This window comes from Lampris incognitus, chromosome 9 (genome assembly GCF_029633865.1).
Source record: "Lampris incognitus isolate fLamInc1 chromosome 9, fLamInc1.hap2, whole genome shotgun sequence".
Classification (NCBI taxonomy): domain Eukaryota; kingdom Metazoa; phylum Chordata; class Actinopteri; order Lampriformes; family Lampridae; genus Lampris; species Lampris incognitus.
The window spans coordinates 37,773,667-37,791,221 of record NC_079219.1 but is presented as its reverse complement, the minus strand read 5'-3'; the positions used below and the strand labels follow the sequence as shown (position 1 = coordinate 37,791,221).

General features: G+C 44.6%; 1 protein-coding gene across 1 annotated transcript in view; it reads right to left on the bottom strand.

The window, feature by feature from the left end:
• The window catches only part of adcy3a (adenylate cyclase 3a), a 32,134-nt gene that overhangs the window by 6,397 nt on the left and 8,182 nt on the right, over nucleotides 1-17,555 (bottom strand). The window contains exons 5-11 of the mRNA XM_056286026.1: nucleotides 16,278-16,405; nucleotides 14,961-15,119; nucleotides 14,458-14,623; nucleotides 9,882-10,001; nucleotides 2,272-2,414; nucleotides 1,790-1,951; nucleotides 824-911 (exon numbers count right to left, since the gene is read on the bottom strand). Of these exons, the coding sequence (XP_056142001.1) occupies nucleotides 824-911; nucleotides 1,790-1,951; nucleotides 2,272-2,414; nucleotides 9,882-10,001; nucleotides 14,458-14,623; nucleotides 14,961-15,119; nucleotides 16,278-16,405 (966 nt within the window). The remainder of the gene's footprint in view (nucleotides 1-823; nucleotides 912-1,789; nucleotides 1,952-2,271; nucleotides 2,415-9,881; nucleotides 10,002-14,457; nucleotides 14,624-14,960; nucleotides 15,120-16,277; nucleotides 16,406-17,555) is intronic.

Here is a 17,555-nt window from a genome sequence, read left to right as displayed (position 1 = left end):
CCAGGTCATCCCCTGTGTGGAGTTTGCATGTTCTCCCCATGTCTGTGTGGGTTTCCCCCAGGTGCTCCGGTTTTCTCCCGCAGTCCAAAGACATGTAGGTCAGGTGAATTGGCCATACTAAATTTTCCCTAGGTGTTAATATGTCGGCCCTTGTGATGGCCTGGCAGCCTGTCTAGGTTGTCTCCCCGCCTGCCGCCCAATGACTGCTGGGATAGGCTCCAGCATCCCGCAACCCCAATTGGGATAAGCGGCTTGGATAATGGATGGATGGATCATTGTTTTAAGTGAAATGACAGCAGGTATAAATGTTTTTTGTACACATGACTGTTTTTATACACATATAAGTAATGCACACATGCTTCTGTTAATGGACAGTGTTCATGCTGTCTCTGTGGTCTGTGGGTGACTGAGTGAGTGGGTGTGAATTCACCCATGTTGTACATGGGGTGAAAAGCCTAGGGAGGAATATTGCTTTTTAGGGTGTCACCAGTCAATATTAGCAGCTGGTTACATAACTCTAAACATCAATACATTTGAATTTCCATGATCACGTTAATGAGGTTAAATCAGAAAGTGCTGGAACATGCAGCAAGAACCAGTAGCTAGCAGAAAGTGTTGTCAACTATTATGTGACAAGGGTCTGTTCTTTCTGTGTTACATCAACTCAGTATTGATATGGGATCATAATGAACATAGATATTACTTTATGCATGTGTGTACTGTAGTGTGCCTTGGAGTGAAGAGAAAAGTTTCTTTTCAACAGCATAACAGAAATCCAGACTGAAAGCTAAACAGAGGTGAATGTGTGTGTACTGCATCTTACTCGGGGGAAGATGGCGGCCAAAGAGCAGATGGTAAGGATGAGCAGCAGGACCTCTCCCACAGCGAGGGTAATGTAGTTCACAAACAGCCTGTCAATCAACAAATGTACAGAATGGACACATGAAGAAAACAGAAGAAAATCACTAAGGATGAAAAAAAAAAGTCTGAGGATTAAAGATTGAAATGAAAAAGACTATACTGATAGCACAAATTACTACTTTCAGCTGCTCCCGTTAAGGGTCGCCACAGTGGATCATCCGTTTCCATCTCTTCCTGTCCTCTGCATCTTCCTCTGTCACACCAGCCACCTGCATGTCCTCTCTCTCACCACATCCATAAACTTCCTCTTCTCCTCTTTCCTGGCAGCTCCATATTCAGCATCCTTCTCCCAATATACCCAGCATCTCTTCTCCACACATGTCCAAACCATCTCAATCTTGTCTCTCTTGCTTTGTCTCCAAACCGTCCAACTGTCCGTCTAATATACTCGTTCCTAATCCTGTCCTTCTTCATCACTCCCAATGAAAATCTTAGCATATTCAACTCTGCCACCTCCAGCTCCACCTCCAGTCTTTTTGTCAGTGCCACTGTCTCCAAACCATATAACATAGCTGGTCTCAGAACCATCCTGTAAACTTTCCCTTTAACTCTTGCTGGTACCCTTCTGTCGCAAATCACTCCTGACACTCTTCTCTACCCACTCCACCCTGCCTGCACTCTCTTCTTCACCTCTCTACTGCACTCCCCGTTACTTTGGACAGTTGACCCAAAGTATTTAAACTCATACGCCTTCGTCACCTCTACTCCTTGCATCCTCATCTTTCCATACTGATAGTGCAAACTAAAATGCCAAAAAAGAAAAAACGAAAAAAAGAACTAAATGTTCTCGATGAAAAGTGAGTGAACTACAGTTGAGCGAGGCAGAGAGTAATGATGAGAGTCATGATACTCTGACTGTTAAACTCACCCCGGGTCTATGAGAGCCCCCACAGCTGCTGTGAAGAAGAGAACGACACAAGAGCAGCTGAAAGCGGCCCCGCTCTGCTTCTCCTTTTCCACAGAGTACCGTGTTTCCAGGTCAGGGTTCACAAAACGCAGCGACAAGCGGTTTGTGTGCTTGCCCTTCAGACTGAAACACATTGAAAAAAATTGAACGGATTCACTGTATGTTCATGAAAGGAGGACTGTCACTGTTGCAATGTTAACAATCAAAAATTATGGATAACAATAGGACTAGGAGGAAAATCGGGATGGATGATTGTCCGTGCACAGCGGGGAAATTTTTGATTTTTTTCCTTGAGACAAAGGCTTACAAAATTGAAGGATTCACACAATTATGACCACAGATTCCCCTACAGTAGGCATCCATCATTTACATTAGATGGAGATGACTGAAACAAAAAGAAATCGTAGCGTATCGTCATTCTCACACAGATGGTTTTTACTTACGCTTGTACAGTCTCTCTCTCCAACAGAGCTTCATTGAGGAGTTTGTTGAGTTCCTGTTCATTTTCTTGAGCGTCGATCACTCTTTCCGCCAAGTCCCGCAACCGCAATCTTCGCCGAGGGTTAGGGAAAGATGGATTCACAACCTAAAGTCCAAAGAGGAGGGTGGGACTTTTTTATATATTGTATTTTTTATACCTTACACCACAAAATCTGAATACATTCAATAGTCAATCGGAATAATCTTTATTTGGCCATGTATGTTTACATATACATAGAATTTGACTGTTTTAGTGGCTCTCAATGTATTTACATATAGTAACAACACAACAATCTTCAGGAATACAAGGAATGACTACGTACAGGTGAAACAGGAAGGCAATAGTGCAATGGTGTTGAGTGCAAAGATGCTGGAATAAATGTTAGCAGGTTACTTATTTAATGAGGTAGGTGAACATGACAGAATAGGCATGTAGATACGTACAATATGCAGTATACATCGATCAGCCAAAAACATTAAAACCACCTGCCCAATATTGTGTAGGTCCCCCTCGTGCCATCAAAACAGCTCTGACCTGGGCGTCCGGGTAGCGTGGCGGTCTATTCCATTGCCTACCAACACGGGGATCCCAGTTCGAATCCTCGTGTTGCCTCCGGCTTGGTCAGGCATCTCTACAAACACAATTGGCTGTGTCTGTTGGTGTGTAGTTGGATGTAGGTATGTGTCCTGGTCGCTGCACTGGCGTCTCCTCTGGTCGGTCAGGTCGCCTGTTCAGGGGGGAGGGGGAACTGGGGGGAATAGCGTGATCCTCCCTCGCGCTGGGTCCAATTTTACCCCCACTGCCCCCCCCCCGTCCCTTTCAGCCGTCCTGATTTTAATGTTGGAATTTGCTCCTGTATCTCCTCAGTTACTCGTTAATACTGTAGTGTAGACCTCATGCATCCCTCCTCCAGTCCCTGTGATATACACTCACTGGCCACTTTATTAGGTACACCTTGCTAGTACCGGGTTGGACCCCCTTTTGCCTTCAGAACTGCCTTAATCCTTCGTGGCATAGATTCAACAAGGTACTGGAAACATTCCGCCGAGACTTTGGTCCATATTGACATGATAGCATCACGCAGTTGCTGCAGATGCTGCACATCCATGATGCGAATCTCCCGGTCCACCACATCCCAAAGGTGCTCTATTGGATTGAGATCCAGTGACTGTGGAGGCCATTTGAGTACAGTGAACTCATTGTCATGTTCAAGAAACCAGTCTGAGATGATTCGAGCTTCATGACATGGCGCGTCATCCTGCTGGAAGTAGCCATCAGAAGATGGGAACACTGTGGTCATAAAGGGATGGACATGGTCAGCAACAATACTCAGGTAGGCTGTGGCGTTGATACGATGCTCAATTGGTACTAAGGGGCCCAAAGTGTGCCAAGAAAATATCCCCCACACCATTACACCACCACCACCAGCCTGAACCGTTGATACAAGGCAGGATGGATCCATGCTTTCATGTTGTTGACGCCAAATTCTGACCCTACCATCCGAATGTCACAGCAGAAATCGAGACTCATCAGACCAGGCAACGTTTTTCCAATCTTCTATTGTCCAGTTTTGGTGAGCCTGTGCGAATTGTAGCCTCAGTTTCCTGTTCTTAGCTGACAGGAGTGGCACCCGGTGGGGTCTTCTGCTGCTGTAGCCCATCTGCCTCAAGGTTCGACGTGTTGTGCATTCAGAGATGCTCTTCTACATACCTCGGTTGTAATGAGTGGTTATTTGAGTTACTGTTGCCTTTCTATCAGCTCGAACCAGTCTGGCCATTCTCCTCTGACCTCTGGCATCAACAAGGCATTTTCGCTCACAGAACTGCCGCTCACTGGATATTTTCTCTTTTTCGGACCATTCTCTGTAAACCCTAGAGATGGTTGTGCGTGAAAATCCCAGTAGATCAGCAGTTTCTGAAATACTCAGACCAGCCCGTCTGGCACCAACAACCATGCCACGTTCAAAGTCACTTAAATCACCTTTCTTCCCCATTCTGATGCTCGGTTTGAACTGCAGCAGATCGTCTTGACCATGTCTACATGCCTAAATGCATTGAGTTGCTGCCATGTGATTGGCTGACTAGAAATTTGCGTTAACGAGCAGTTGGACAGGTGTGCCTAATAAAGTGGCCGGTGAGTGTAGTTCCAACAACATTTTTAAAATCCATCCTCCATGGCTTAGGTTCCAGCCTGCTCTCTATCATCAACTGCTCACTTACATCCGAGTCTCTACCTGACTACTTTAAAATTGCCGGTGTTCAGCTCCTCCTCAAAAAACCTTCCCTTGATCTGGCAGGGTAGAGGATTAGAGCCCCATTTCCAAATTGTCTTTCTTATCCAAAATCCAAAATCCTTGGAAAATTTGTTGCAGACCAAATCCTGCAGCTGACTGAGGGTCATAACATGTTTGATAAATTTCAATCTGGCTTTCGTCACAAGCATAGTACTGAGCCTGCATTACTAAGTGTCCAATGACATTCTTATGCATGCTGATAAAGGTGAATACACTATTCTTATTCTCCAAGATTTAACTGCTGCCTTTGATACCATCGATCGTGCCATCTTACTTGACAGGTTGGAGAACTGGGTTGGCATTTCTGGTACAGTGTTTAAATCAGTTTCACTCTTATCTGACAAATAGATATTTTAATGTTTGTATTATCAATCTTGTATCCTCGTCACCTCCCCTACTGTGTGGAGTCCCTCAAGGGTCTGTCCTTGGGCCAATCCTCTTCTCTTTATACATGCTTCCTCTGGGTCATTTGTTTAGCCACTTTCAGGACATGTCATCCCACTGTTATGCCGATGATACACAGATTGATTTCTCTGCCAAACCCAATAACCTGAATCAACTGTCCTCCCTCCATGATTGCTTAGCTGCCACCAAAGCCTGGATGTCCCTTAATTCCTCCATCTAAACCCCGACAAAATTGAAGTTCTCTTAATTGGTCCTGAGAACTTTGCCACTGAAGTTGATCAGTTTATTGCTCCACTTTATTTAAACATCAAACCTAACGCAAAAAATCTTGGTATCATCTTTGACCAGAATATCTTCAGATCACCATGTTACTAAACTTGTACAATCTTGTTTTCTTCAGCTACGAAATATTGCAAAAATATTTGTCTTTTAAAGATGTCGAAAAATTAATTCACACTTTCATTTTCTCCCATCTAGATTACTGTAACTCACTCTACTCTGGCTTCAACCAAGCTACTTTAAATCGTCTACAGTTGGTTCAGAATGTAGCTGCTAGACTACTAATTAGAACTAGCCGTAGGTCCCATATTACCCCTATTCTTGCACCCCTCCATTGGCTTCCCATAATATTCAGAATAATCTATAAGATTTATTGGTTATATTTAAAGCACTGCATGATCTTGCCCCCAGTCATATTTCTGATCTTCTCATTCCTCAGTCGACTTCCCGACCACTCCGATCCTCAAACCTCGGTCTTCTATCCATCCCTCACTTCAACCGCAAAACAAAATGTGACCACGCCTTTGCAGTTTTAGCCCCAAGCCTCTGGAATAAAATCCCCCAATCCATTAGATTCGCTGAATCTTTGGACTGTTTTAAGCGGCTTCTAAAAACCCATCTTTTTAGGCAAGCCTTTTTATATATTCCCACCCCTGACTTCTGTTTTGTTTCATTTTTAGCTTGGTCTGTTACTCCTGATGCCATGTTTTTATATTCATTCAATTTATTTTATGTATTATTCATATTTTGTGTATGGAGTCTAAAGCACTTTGTAACTGTGTGTTTTTAAAAGTGCTACATAAATAAAATTTGGTTGCTTGCTTTGCTTGCTACGTCCCCCTGGTGAAACTCCTCACTGTCAGGTGAAAAGAAGCGGCTGGCGACTCCACATGTATCGGAGAAGGCATGTGGTAGTCTATAGCCCTCCTCGGATTGGCAGAGGGGGTGGAGCAGCAGTGACCGGAAAGGCTCGGAAGAGTGGGGTAATCGGCTGGATACAACTGGGGAGAAAAAGGGGGGTAAAAAAAAAAGGCTCTGACCTGTCAAGGCATGGACTCCGCAAGACCTCTGAAGGTGTCCTCAAGTATCTTGCACCAAGATGTTAGCAGGAGATCCTTTAAGACCTGTAAGTTGCGAGGCGGGGCCTCCATGGATCGGACTTGTTTTTCCAGAACTTCCCAGAGATGCTCGATCAGTTTGACATCTGGGTAATTTGGAGGCCAAGGCAACACGCTGAATTCTTTGTCATGTTCCTCAAACCATTCCTGAACAATTTTTGCAGTGTGGCAGTGCACAATATCATGCTGAAAGAGGCCACTGCCATCTGGGAATACCGTTGCCATGAAGGGGTGTACCTGGTCTGCAGTGATGTGTAGGTAGGTGGTACAAAGAAAAATCCACATGAATGCCAGGACCCAAAGTTTCCCAGCAGAACATTGCCCAGAGCATCACACTGCCTCCACCAGCTTGTCTTCTTCCCATAGTGTATCCTGGTGCCATCCCTTTCCCCAGTAAATGACACACATGCTCCCAGCCATCCACATGATGTAAAAGAAAACATGATTCATCAGACCAGACCACATTCGTCCACTGCCCCATGGTCCAGTTCCGATGTTCATGTGCCCATTGTGGGCGCTTTTGAAGGTGGACAGGATTCATCATGGGCACTTTGACAGGTCAGCAGCTACACAACTTGATACACAGTAAGCTGTGATAGACTGTGTTCTGACAGCTATCATAGCCAGGATTGATTTTTTCAGCAATTTGAGTTACAGTAGCTCTTCCGTGGGATCGGACCAGACGAGCTAGCCTTCGCTCCCAACGTGCATCAGTGAGCCTTGAGCACCCATGACTCTGTTACCAGTTCACCAATTGTCCTTCCTTGGACCACTTTTGGTAGGTACTGGCCACTGCATATCAGGAACACCCCACAAGACCTGCCGTTTTGGAGACGCTCTGACCCAGTTGTCTAGCCATCACAATTTGGCCCTTGTCAAATGTTCAGATCCTCATGCGTGCCCATTTTTCCTGCTTCCAACACATCAACTTCAAGAACTGACTGTTCACTCACTTGCTGCCTAATATATCCCACCCCTTGACAGGTGCCATTGTAATGACATAATCAATACTATTTACTTACTGGTCAGTGGTTTCAATGTTTGGCTGATCAGTGTATACAGTGTGCTAAGATTTACTCTGACAATGTTAAGAGTTCAGAGTGACAGCCTGCAGAAAGAAACTTCTTGTGTCCGGTTGTTTTGGGGTACAACGCTCTGTAGCCCCTATCAGAGGGGAAGTGTTGGAACAGGGAATGGTGGGTCTGCAGTGATGTTGCCTACCCATTTCCTGACTCTGGAGATGTGTAAGAACTGAATGGAGGGCAGGTCGGTACCAATGATTTTCTCTGCAGTCCTGACTGACCATTGTAGCCTGTTCCTGTCCTGTTTGGTGGCCGATCCAAATCAGACAGTGATGCATGTGTAGAGTGCAGATTGGATTGTTGCAGAGTAGAACAGAATCAGCATTTCCTGAGGCAGGTTGAATGTCCTGAGCTGATGGAAAATGTACATCCTCTGCTGGGCCTTTTTGATGATTGTGTCTGTTGGACACCCACCTTAGGTCCTGAGATATTGTGGAGCCAAGAAACAAGAAATGCAAAGGTTTCCACAGTTCTGTGAGTATGGTAACGGGGGGGGGGGGGGGCTGTCATCTCCACAGTTTTGAGCGTGTTCAGCTCCAGGTTGTTATGACTGCTCCAGAGAGCCAGCTGTTCAACCTCCTGTCTCTATGCAGATTTGTCACCATCTTGGATGAGGCTGCTGATCGTTATGTCATCTGCAAACATCAAGAGTTTAGCAGATGTGTCTCCTGAGATGCAGCCATTTGTGTAGTGGGAGAAGAACAGAGGGGAGCGCACACATCCCTGGGGGCAGCCAGTACTGATTGCCAGGCATTGGATGTGATTTAATTTGTACATTGGTCTGTGGCAGCAATTACAGTTGTGAGTCTTCTCAAATGTCTGTATCAGCCTTGCACAGTTAAATTTTCACATTTTTGCCTATTTCCCCATGCAAAGATGTTCCAACTCTGCCAATTTAGGAGAATCGGTTAGCAGGAGTTTCCAGGTCATACCAAAGATTTTCATTGGGATTTAATTCTTGGAGTTTGGCTGGGCTATTCCAGAATACTAACCTTCTTTACTAAAAACCATTCCTTCTTTTAAAGACCATTATTTTGTAGCATTTGTAGAGCTTGCTGTGTGCTTTGGGTCATTGTTTTGTTAGAACACCAGTCTTCACCCTATGCAGATCTCTTGCTGACCGAAACAGATTCTCAAGCCTCAAAGATTTGACTGTATTTGGCTCCATCCATCTTGCCCTTGATAACAGCAAACTTCCCTGTCTCTCTTGCTGATGATCAACTCCATTAGCATGATGCTGCCACCACCATACTTGATGGAGAGATGTTGTTACCCGGATGTTGGACTTTTTGGTTTCAGCCAAACATAGTGCTTTGCTTTCAGGCAAAATAGCTCAACTTTAGTCTCATCTCACCACAATATCCTCATCCACAAGGTCTCAGATTCTGTCACATGGCTTCTTGCAATCTCCAGGCCTGACCTAATGTTGGCTTTTCTAAGAGGGGGCTTCGTTCTAAGCCACATTCCCACATCTCACCAAATCCGTAAAGTCTTGAAGAGACGGCTGATCTCTCTGGACAGTTTCTCTCATTCTATGGCATTAAATTGGTATCAAAAGTTGTCCACAAAGATCTATAGAGTTGTAGTTGTATTGTGTTTCTCATACTTGTATATTGATATTTACAAATGTGTAAAATAACACCTGGAAAATATAAACCCAAACTGTAGTTTTATATAACCATCTGGAAATATATCTAAAAAAGATTTATACTTGAACACAAAATTCAACTGTATGTAAATCACTGTGTACAAGTATAATGGTACATGTAACATATGATACAAACATACCATCTAACATGCAACTCTCTGTCTACACTCACAGATCTTTGAATGCAGTTTCATGTATTTGTATGATCAAGCCAGTTGGGATGGAGGATTTTACATCCTCATGGAATAGCCAATCGAGGAGCCATATTTTTCCCACCATTGTGCAACAAGGAAGGTTCAAAGCTTAGCCGATGTTTTTCTAACTATTGCCAACTTTTTGCCTCCAAACAACTTTGTCTTAACGTTCCATGAGCAGTTCCTTGGCCTTCTTGACAGCACGACTCATTTGCTTTGCTGAGTGGTCTGAACTCACAAACAAGGGGACATTGTTCATGTTTTTAGTAGGATCGCTCAAGAAAATTGAATATATTGGCCCATTTTAAGTTGATAATACAAAGGCAGTGAACACATCAGTTTTTTTTCCTCACATGATTAGTTTTAATATGATTCTAAAACAATCTAATTTAATTTCACTTTAACATTATTTCTACTGGAGAAGAAAAAAAAATCCCATGTAAATGCATTTCAATTCAACTTTGCAACACAGCATAACCAGAAATTAATGAATGAAGCTGCGGTATTGGTATGATCAATTCTAATCCAAGTAATATGGACGATCTTCACTTACTCTTGTGTCAAGTTCCTCGGGTTCCTCAGGTGTTGTGCATGTTGTGTTGACACTTCCGTTGCACTCTGTAGTGTTGATCAAAAGTGGGGAGTTTCCATTGGATGAGGTCACAGACAGCTTCTGATGGGAAACAAGGAGTCACTCAAGTGCAGAACAATAATCAGTGATTACTGTGATAGGTCTGTAACTGAAATGTGACTGAGGGAGAAAACTTAACTGAAAGATTGGCCCATTTGTCATTCTGTCACACTGTTATAGTCATTAAAAGGCAAAGTTAAATCAAGCTAATAAAATTAAATATTTCACTTCGGTGTACCTATGTGAAATCACATTTCGACAAAAACAATCATCTGTGTTCCTTATTGGGTAGTATCTGACTGATAAACTCAAACATTTGTATTCATCGTTGAAAAGGCTCAGGTTCAGGGCCAGGACCTTCTCACCATGAACTGACTATGCTCCAAACTATTGCACAGCTCTCATAATTTGTTCCTCAAATTCAAATGAAGTTATGGCAATACACAAAGCAAAAATGTACTAGATTCTTTGACACATTTAGCTTTTCTGCATCATTACAATGATGCATGGCTACGTAATTAGCAAAATCTTTTCTGTAATCCAAATAAAACACATGGTTGAGTTGGTAAATACTTAAAACCATCGTAAATTGTCTAAAAGATCTAAGAGTAAGTAAGCACTCATCTGCCTACTCGCATTTAGTCCATGTATATGTACAGAACAACGATGTTGGTGTCCATGTATAAAGGATATAAAGGAGTGTGAATGTAGAGGACAGTGATGGAGGTGTCCATGTATAAAGGATATAAAGGTAGAGGGCAGTGAGTCCCAGTGCATCCTAGGGTGTATCTTCAAGTCATTCAAAGAGAGACAGGTGACAGCTTGCAAAGACGGCAATTGGGGCAAGAAGGGGTAGCAGCTCAACCTGCATCTTTCATGAGGAAGAACCCCCCCCCCCAAAAAGCTACAGAACACACAGGGATATACTCCCAGGGGAGCCCGGGGGGGGGGGTGAGAACCCCAATAGGATGGCCCTAATGATGACGACCTTGGCAAACAGATTATCAACAACGACAACTCGAAGACGCATTTGTGGCAAGGTCTGCAAGAACGAGCAGCGCAGCACACAGGATCCACTCCTGGTGAGACGCAGGAGGAGCCCAGCTTGGAGACACCCTACAGAGCCCAGTACCTCCATGTGCTAAGCTCTCTGGCTCCCATCATGTCCTCTGTGTCCTGGAAAAGGTGCACTCAAGCACATCCTTGGCAGCTGTCCATCAGCCCTGGGGGAGGGCCATTACTGCTGGCGACATGACTAGGTACTGAAGACAGAGGACATCTCCAAAGCTGTGGCCAACAACAAGCAAGCCCATGGACAGAGGACCATTGCCTTTGTCAGGGCTGGTGAGCAGCCTCAGTCACAGCCCAGATCAGCAGCCGGTCTCCTCAACTCTGCGCCAGACGTGGAGCTGTGAGTCAACTTGGGGGGGCAGCTAAGGTTCCCAGACCACATTATGACAACTTTGTTGAGGCCAGACATAGTGCTATCGTCAGCCTCTTCAAAACAGGTGCTCCTTATAAAGATGATTGTTCCCTGGGAGGACCGGATAGAGGAGGCAAATGAGCAGAAGCAGTCCAAGTACCAGGAGCTGGTGAATCAGTGCTGGGGGAGAAGCTGGAAAGTGCGTTGTGAGCCAATTGAAGTGGGGTGTAGAGGCTTTGCTGGTCGCTCACTGTGCAAGGTCTACGCTCTACTTGGCACCACTGGGGCTGCTAAAAGGAAAGTCATCAAGTTTTCCATGGAGGCTGCAGAGAGGGCCTCCAGATGGCTTTGGATCAGAAGGAGTGATCTGTGGGCCAATAATGCTGGGACACAAGCCAGGGCCTGATCAACCCTGGCTGGGTTGCCTGAGCAAGGGTGTATGATGTTGAAAGACCCGAAACACCTGAGGATCTCAGAAAACATCACTGATGATGTGTCCCAGTGCATCCTAGGATGTATATTTTCAAGCCATGGTGGTATAGACTAAAGGTGTCAGTGTTGTGGTAGAAATATCTCATCCCAGCTTCTCACAAATCAATCCAGAGAGTTTATCAGTCTAACACACTGGACCCCGCATGTGTGGCCTATGTCACATGGGTTTCAATGTCTTTGATGCCCCCAAAATGATGTAGGAAACAGGATAATCTTAATATGCGTTATCCCCCAGGCATGAGAAAAAAACCCCATACATTTTCTTTTTAAAATAGGGAATGTGATGTGTCTCATGTTTTGTTGGATCAACATGAGGACAATCAGTATAACCATCTTTCAACCATACCAACATGTTTTTTATCTAAAAAAAAAAAAAATCATATTCATATTCATAATTACTACTACTACTTTCGGCTGCTCCCATTAGGGGTTGCCACAGCAGATCATCCGTTTCCATTTCTTCCTGTATTCTCAGTCTTCCTCTGTCACATCAGCCACCTGCATGTCCTCCCTCACCACATCCATAAACCTCCTCTTTGGCCTTCCTCTTTTCCTCTTCCCTGGCAGCTCCATATTCAGCATCCTTCTCCCAATATACCCAGCATTTCTCCTCCACACATGTCCAAGCCATCTCAATCTTGCCTCTTTTGCTTTGTCTCCAAACCGTACAACTTGAGCGGTCCCTCTATTATAATCGTTCCTAAGCCTGTCCTTCTTCGTCACTCCAAGTGAAAATCTTAGCATCTTCAACTCTGCCACCTCCAGCTCCACCTCCTGTCTTCTCATCAGTGCCACTGTCTCCAAACCATACAGCATAGTTGGTCTCACAACCATCTTGTAAACCTTACCTTTAACTCTTGCTGGCGCCCTTCTGTCGCAAATCACTCCTGACACTCTTCTCCACCCACTCCACCCTGCCTGCACTCTCTTCTTCACCTCTCTCCTGCACTCCCCGATACTTTGGACAGTTGACCCCAAGTATTTAAACTCATATGCCTACATCACCTCCACTCCTTGCATCCTGACCATTCCACTGTCCTCCTTCTCATTCATGCATAGGTATTCCATCTTGCTCCATTGCATACCTCCACCTCCCCAGGCTCTCCTCAACCTGCACCCTACTCTCGCTATAGATCACAATGTCATCCGCGAACATCATCATCCATGGAGACTGCTGCCTGATCTTGTCTGTCAACCTGTCCATTACCATTGCAAACAAGAAAGGGCTCAGAGCCAATCCTTGATGTAATCCCACCTCCATCTTGAACCCATCTGTCCTTCCAACCGCACACCTCACCATTGTCACACTTCCCTCATACATATCCTGCACCACTCCTATATACTTTTCTGCAACTCTTGACTTCCTCATACAATACCACACCTCCTCTCTTGGCACCCTGTCGTATGCTTTCTCTAAATCCACAAAGACACAATGCAGCTCCTTCTGGCCTTCTCTATACTTCTCCATCATCATTGTCAAAGCAAACATTGCATCTGTGGTGCTCTTTCGTGGCATGAAACCATACTGCTGCTCGCTAATCGTCACCGCTCCTCTTAACCTAGCTTCTATTACTCTTTCCAATATCTTTATGCTGTGGCTGGTCAACTTTATACCTCTGTATCATATTCATAATTTGATATTACTGAAATGCCATTTTACATTTCATAATTTCAGAAAACATTTGTGAAAGAAAGCCACTTTATTTTACACTGTATTCTAACAATGAATTGTATTCTTGCAGTGAATGTGTTCTCTGCATTTAACCCATCCTATTGTATAGGAGCAGCGGGCAGCTGCAGCACCCGGGGACCAACTCCAGTTCTTCTTTCCATTGCCTTGCTCAGGGGCACAGACAGGAGTATCAAGCCTAACATGCATGTCTTTTTGATGGTGGGAGGAAACTGGAGCACCCGGAGAAAACTCACGCAGACACTGGGAGAACTCCACTAGGAAAGGACCTGGGATGGCCTGGGGTTCAAACCCAGGACCTTCTTGCTGTGCGGCAACAGTGCTAACCACTGGGCCACCGTGCAAAGACATCTAATACTCTGTGTATCAGCAAGCCAAAATGGAACATTATAAAGACCTTTGAACGGCAAATATCTTTTACCCAAGTGTGTTTGTAGTACATTGCAACAGTGTGCCAACTTTCTGTTTCATCCATCCATCCATCCATTATCTTAACCATTTATCCTGCTCTCAGGGTCGCGGGGATGCTGGAGCCTATTCCAGCAGTCATTGGGTGGCAGGCGGGAAGACACCCTGGACAGGCCACCAGGCCATCACAGGGTCAACACACACACATACACCCACACACATTCATACCTAGGGACAATTTAGTATGGCCGATTCACCTGACTTACATGTCTTTGGACTGTGGGAGGAAACCGGAGACCCTGGAGGAAACACACACAGACACGGGGAGAATATGCAAACTCCACACAGAGGATGACCCGGGATGACCCACCAAGGTTGGACTACCCCGGGACTCGAACTCAGGACCTTCTTGTTGTCAGGCGACTGCGCTAACCACTATGCCACCATGCCGCCCCTTTCTGTTGCAGTCATTTAACAATACTCACCACCCCATTGATGCCATTCTTTCCCAAAGGCCCTTTAGGGACAACCACCAGGTAGGTCTCAATGCCCCTCTCCTTCAGGTAGTCACAGCGGTCTCCCCCATTCCCTGGCTCCACATCAAACTCGCCATGAAGGCACTCCATGGTGCTCTGGGAGATGTGCACACGACTAGACCATGAACAATAATACAGTAGAAGTCATTGCTCAGACAAGATACTGGTTTTGTGGCAGAAGGAGATTCAAACTACATAATGAAAGCGCCTCAGTCACTCCGACAGAATCATTTGCTTATTTGACCACACTGAATACACACACACACAAACATTATTTACACACACACAAACATTATTCGAATTAGTTTTATCTCTAAACAGATACTGCTTGCATAGAAATAGATACTACAGAGGGGCTGTGGTTACACTTGCAAAATTCTAAATTTGACTGCATGTCATTATGTTGCTAGAACTAACTGATGGGCTTATGAGAACAGACAATATCATTTTACCCTGGTATTCCTCCTGCCTCCATCTTGTTGGCTACAGTGACATCAGTGGACCAAACGTCATACTGCCAGCGTTTCTGACCCAGTACACCCCCCAGGACAGTACCACTGTGGACTCCCACACGCATGTCCACATCTGTCTGAGTTTTCTCACGAACATACCTGTTGGTTAAAATAGCAACTGCATTAAAGAAAATGTAGTCTCATCCACAAATCCATCCATCTATGCCTCCATCCAACTGTCCATCTGCAAGCCTATCTCCACTTTTTGCTCCCTCCTTTTTTCCCCCAATTGTATTTGGCCAATGCCCCACTCTTTCGAGCCATCCCGGTCGCTGCTCCACCCCCTCTGCCGATCCGGGTAGGGCTGCAGACTACCACACGCCTCCTCTGATACATGTGGAGTCACCAGCCACTTCTTTTCACCTGACACTGAGGAGTTTCACCAGGGGGACCTATCACGTGGGAGGATCACGCTATTGCCCCGAGTTCCCCCTCCCCCCTGAACAGGTGCCCCGACCAACCAGAGGAGGCGCTAGTGCAGTGATCAGGACACATACCCACATCCAGCTTCCCACCTGCAGACGCGGCCAATTGTGTCTGTACAGACGCCTGACCAAGCTGGAGGTAACACGGGGATTCGAACTGGCAATCCCCATGTTGGTAGACAAATGACTGCTACACTACCCGGACACCCTCCACTTTTAATTAAAGTAATTTTTATCCACTTCCTGAAAATCAGCCCAAATAGCATGCCATTCTGCCACCTGCCTCTTTCTCCTCAAGGTCTCTCTATCCTCTCCTTACATTTTTTTTTTGTTTTTGGATTCCCCCCTTTTTCTTCCCAATTGTATCCGGCCAATTACCCCACCCTACCGAGCCATCCCGTTCATTTCCCCGCCCCCTCTGCCAAACCGGGGAGGGCTGCAGACAACCACATGTCTCCCCTGATATATGTGGAGTCTCCAGCTGCTTCTTTTCACCTGACAGTGAGAGGTTTCACCAGGGGGACGTAGCGCGTAGGAGGATCACGCTATTCCCCCCAGTCCGCCGCCGCCAAACAGGTGCCCCGATCGATCAGAGGAGGCGCTAGTGCAGCGACCAGGACACATACCCGAATCCATTTCCCCACCCGCAGACACAGCCAATTGTTTCTGTAGGGACGCCCGAGCAAGCCGCAGGCAACATGGGGATTCGAACCGGCAATCCCCGTGTTGGTAGGCAATGGAATAGACCACTACGCCATCCAGACGCCCCCTCCTCTCCTTACTTTACTCACTCCTTTCTTCTCCTCCCCGCCAACCTAAAACCCCCACTTACGAGATTGCCTCCACCATGGCCAGACCCATCATAATAGAGCACGCAGCATGGTCCTCTCTATAATCTGGCAAGCCACATATACAGTAGTAGCAGTCTCCCAGGATCTTGATTCTCAGCTGGTGATATTTCTATAAAGACAGGTAACATTTATGTCACAAAGGCATAGACTTGAGTTTTGATATTTAGGATTATTTCTACCTCAATAGACAAGATAGAGTATGGTTAGTGTTACTGCTGAGGAGCAGACTGATATATTCACACTCCAATTCTGTGTGCCATTAAGTGACTGATTATGTAAACGAATAGTTATTGCATACGAGTAGATAAAAGATAAATGAAAATAGTAAAAATTTTATGTAGTTATGTATTTAACAATGTAATATGAAAAGTAATTCATATATAGTAAACATTTTATGCAATTATTTAACAATGTAATATGAAAAGCAATTCATATATAAAATGCAACTTGATTGATATATATATATATATATATATAAAACTTTGTTAAAAAAACACTCAATGGTAGGGAAAGTGCTCATCCAGCTGGTAGTTAAGTAAATTCTTTATGAGACAATATTGACTAACTGGATTATTTTGCTCTTGACTAACTGTGTTTATATATATATATATATATATATATATATATATACTCATATATATGCAGATGCGCATAGCATGATATCAGTGATACAGTGCCTTGCAAAAGTATTCAACCCCCTTGACAGTCATCACTAATTTCTTGATTATAAAAGATACTCACATATGTGCCTGAACAATATTATTTTTGTGAGCCTATAAAGCAAAAATAAGTTATGTTTCGTGACTTTTTTTAAAATAAATTAAAAACTAAAATACATTGCTTGGATAAGTATTCAACCCCCACATAGCAATACTTTGTAGAATATCCTTTTGCTGCAATAACAGCCATGATTCTCTTGGGAATTTGCACATTCCTCTGAAATAATTTTTAGCCATTCGTCTTGGCAGAATTTGTACAGGTCTTGCAGGTTGGTGGGATGGCGCCTCTTGACTGCGATTTTCAGTCTGTGCCACAGATTTTCAATGGGGTTGAGGTCCGGATTTTGACTTGGCCACTCCAAAAACGTTCACCTTTTTGTTGCTGAGCCATGCCATTTTTGCTTTAGCCTTGTGCTTCGGATCATTGTCCTGCTGGAAGGTGAACTTTCTCCCAAGCTTCTGTTTTATGGCAAATTGCAACTGGTTTTCTTCCAATATTCCCCTGTATTTAGCTCCATCCATTCTTCCCTCAACTTGAAC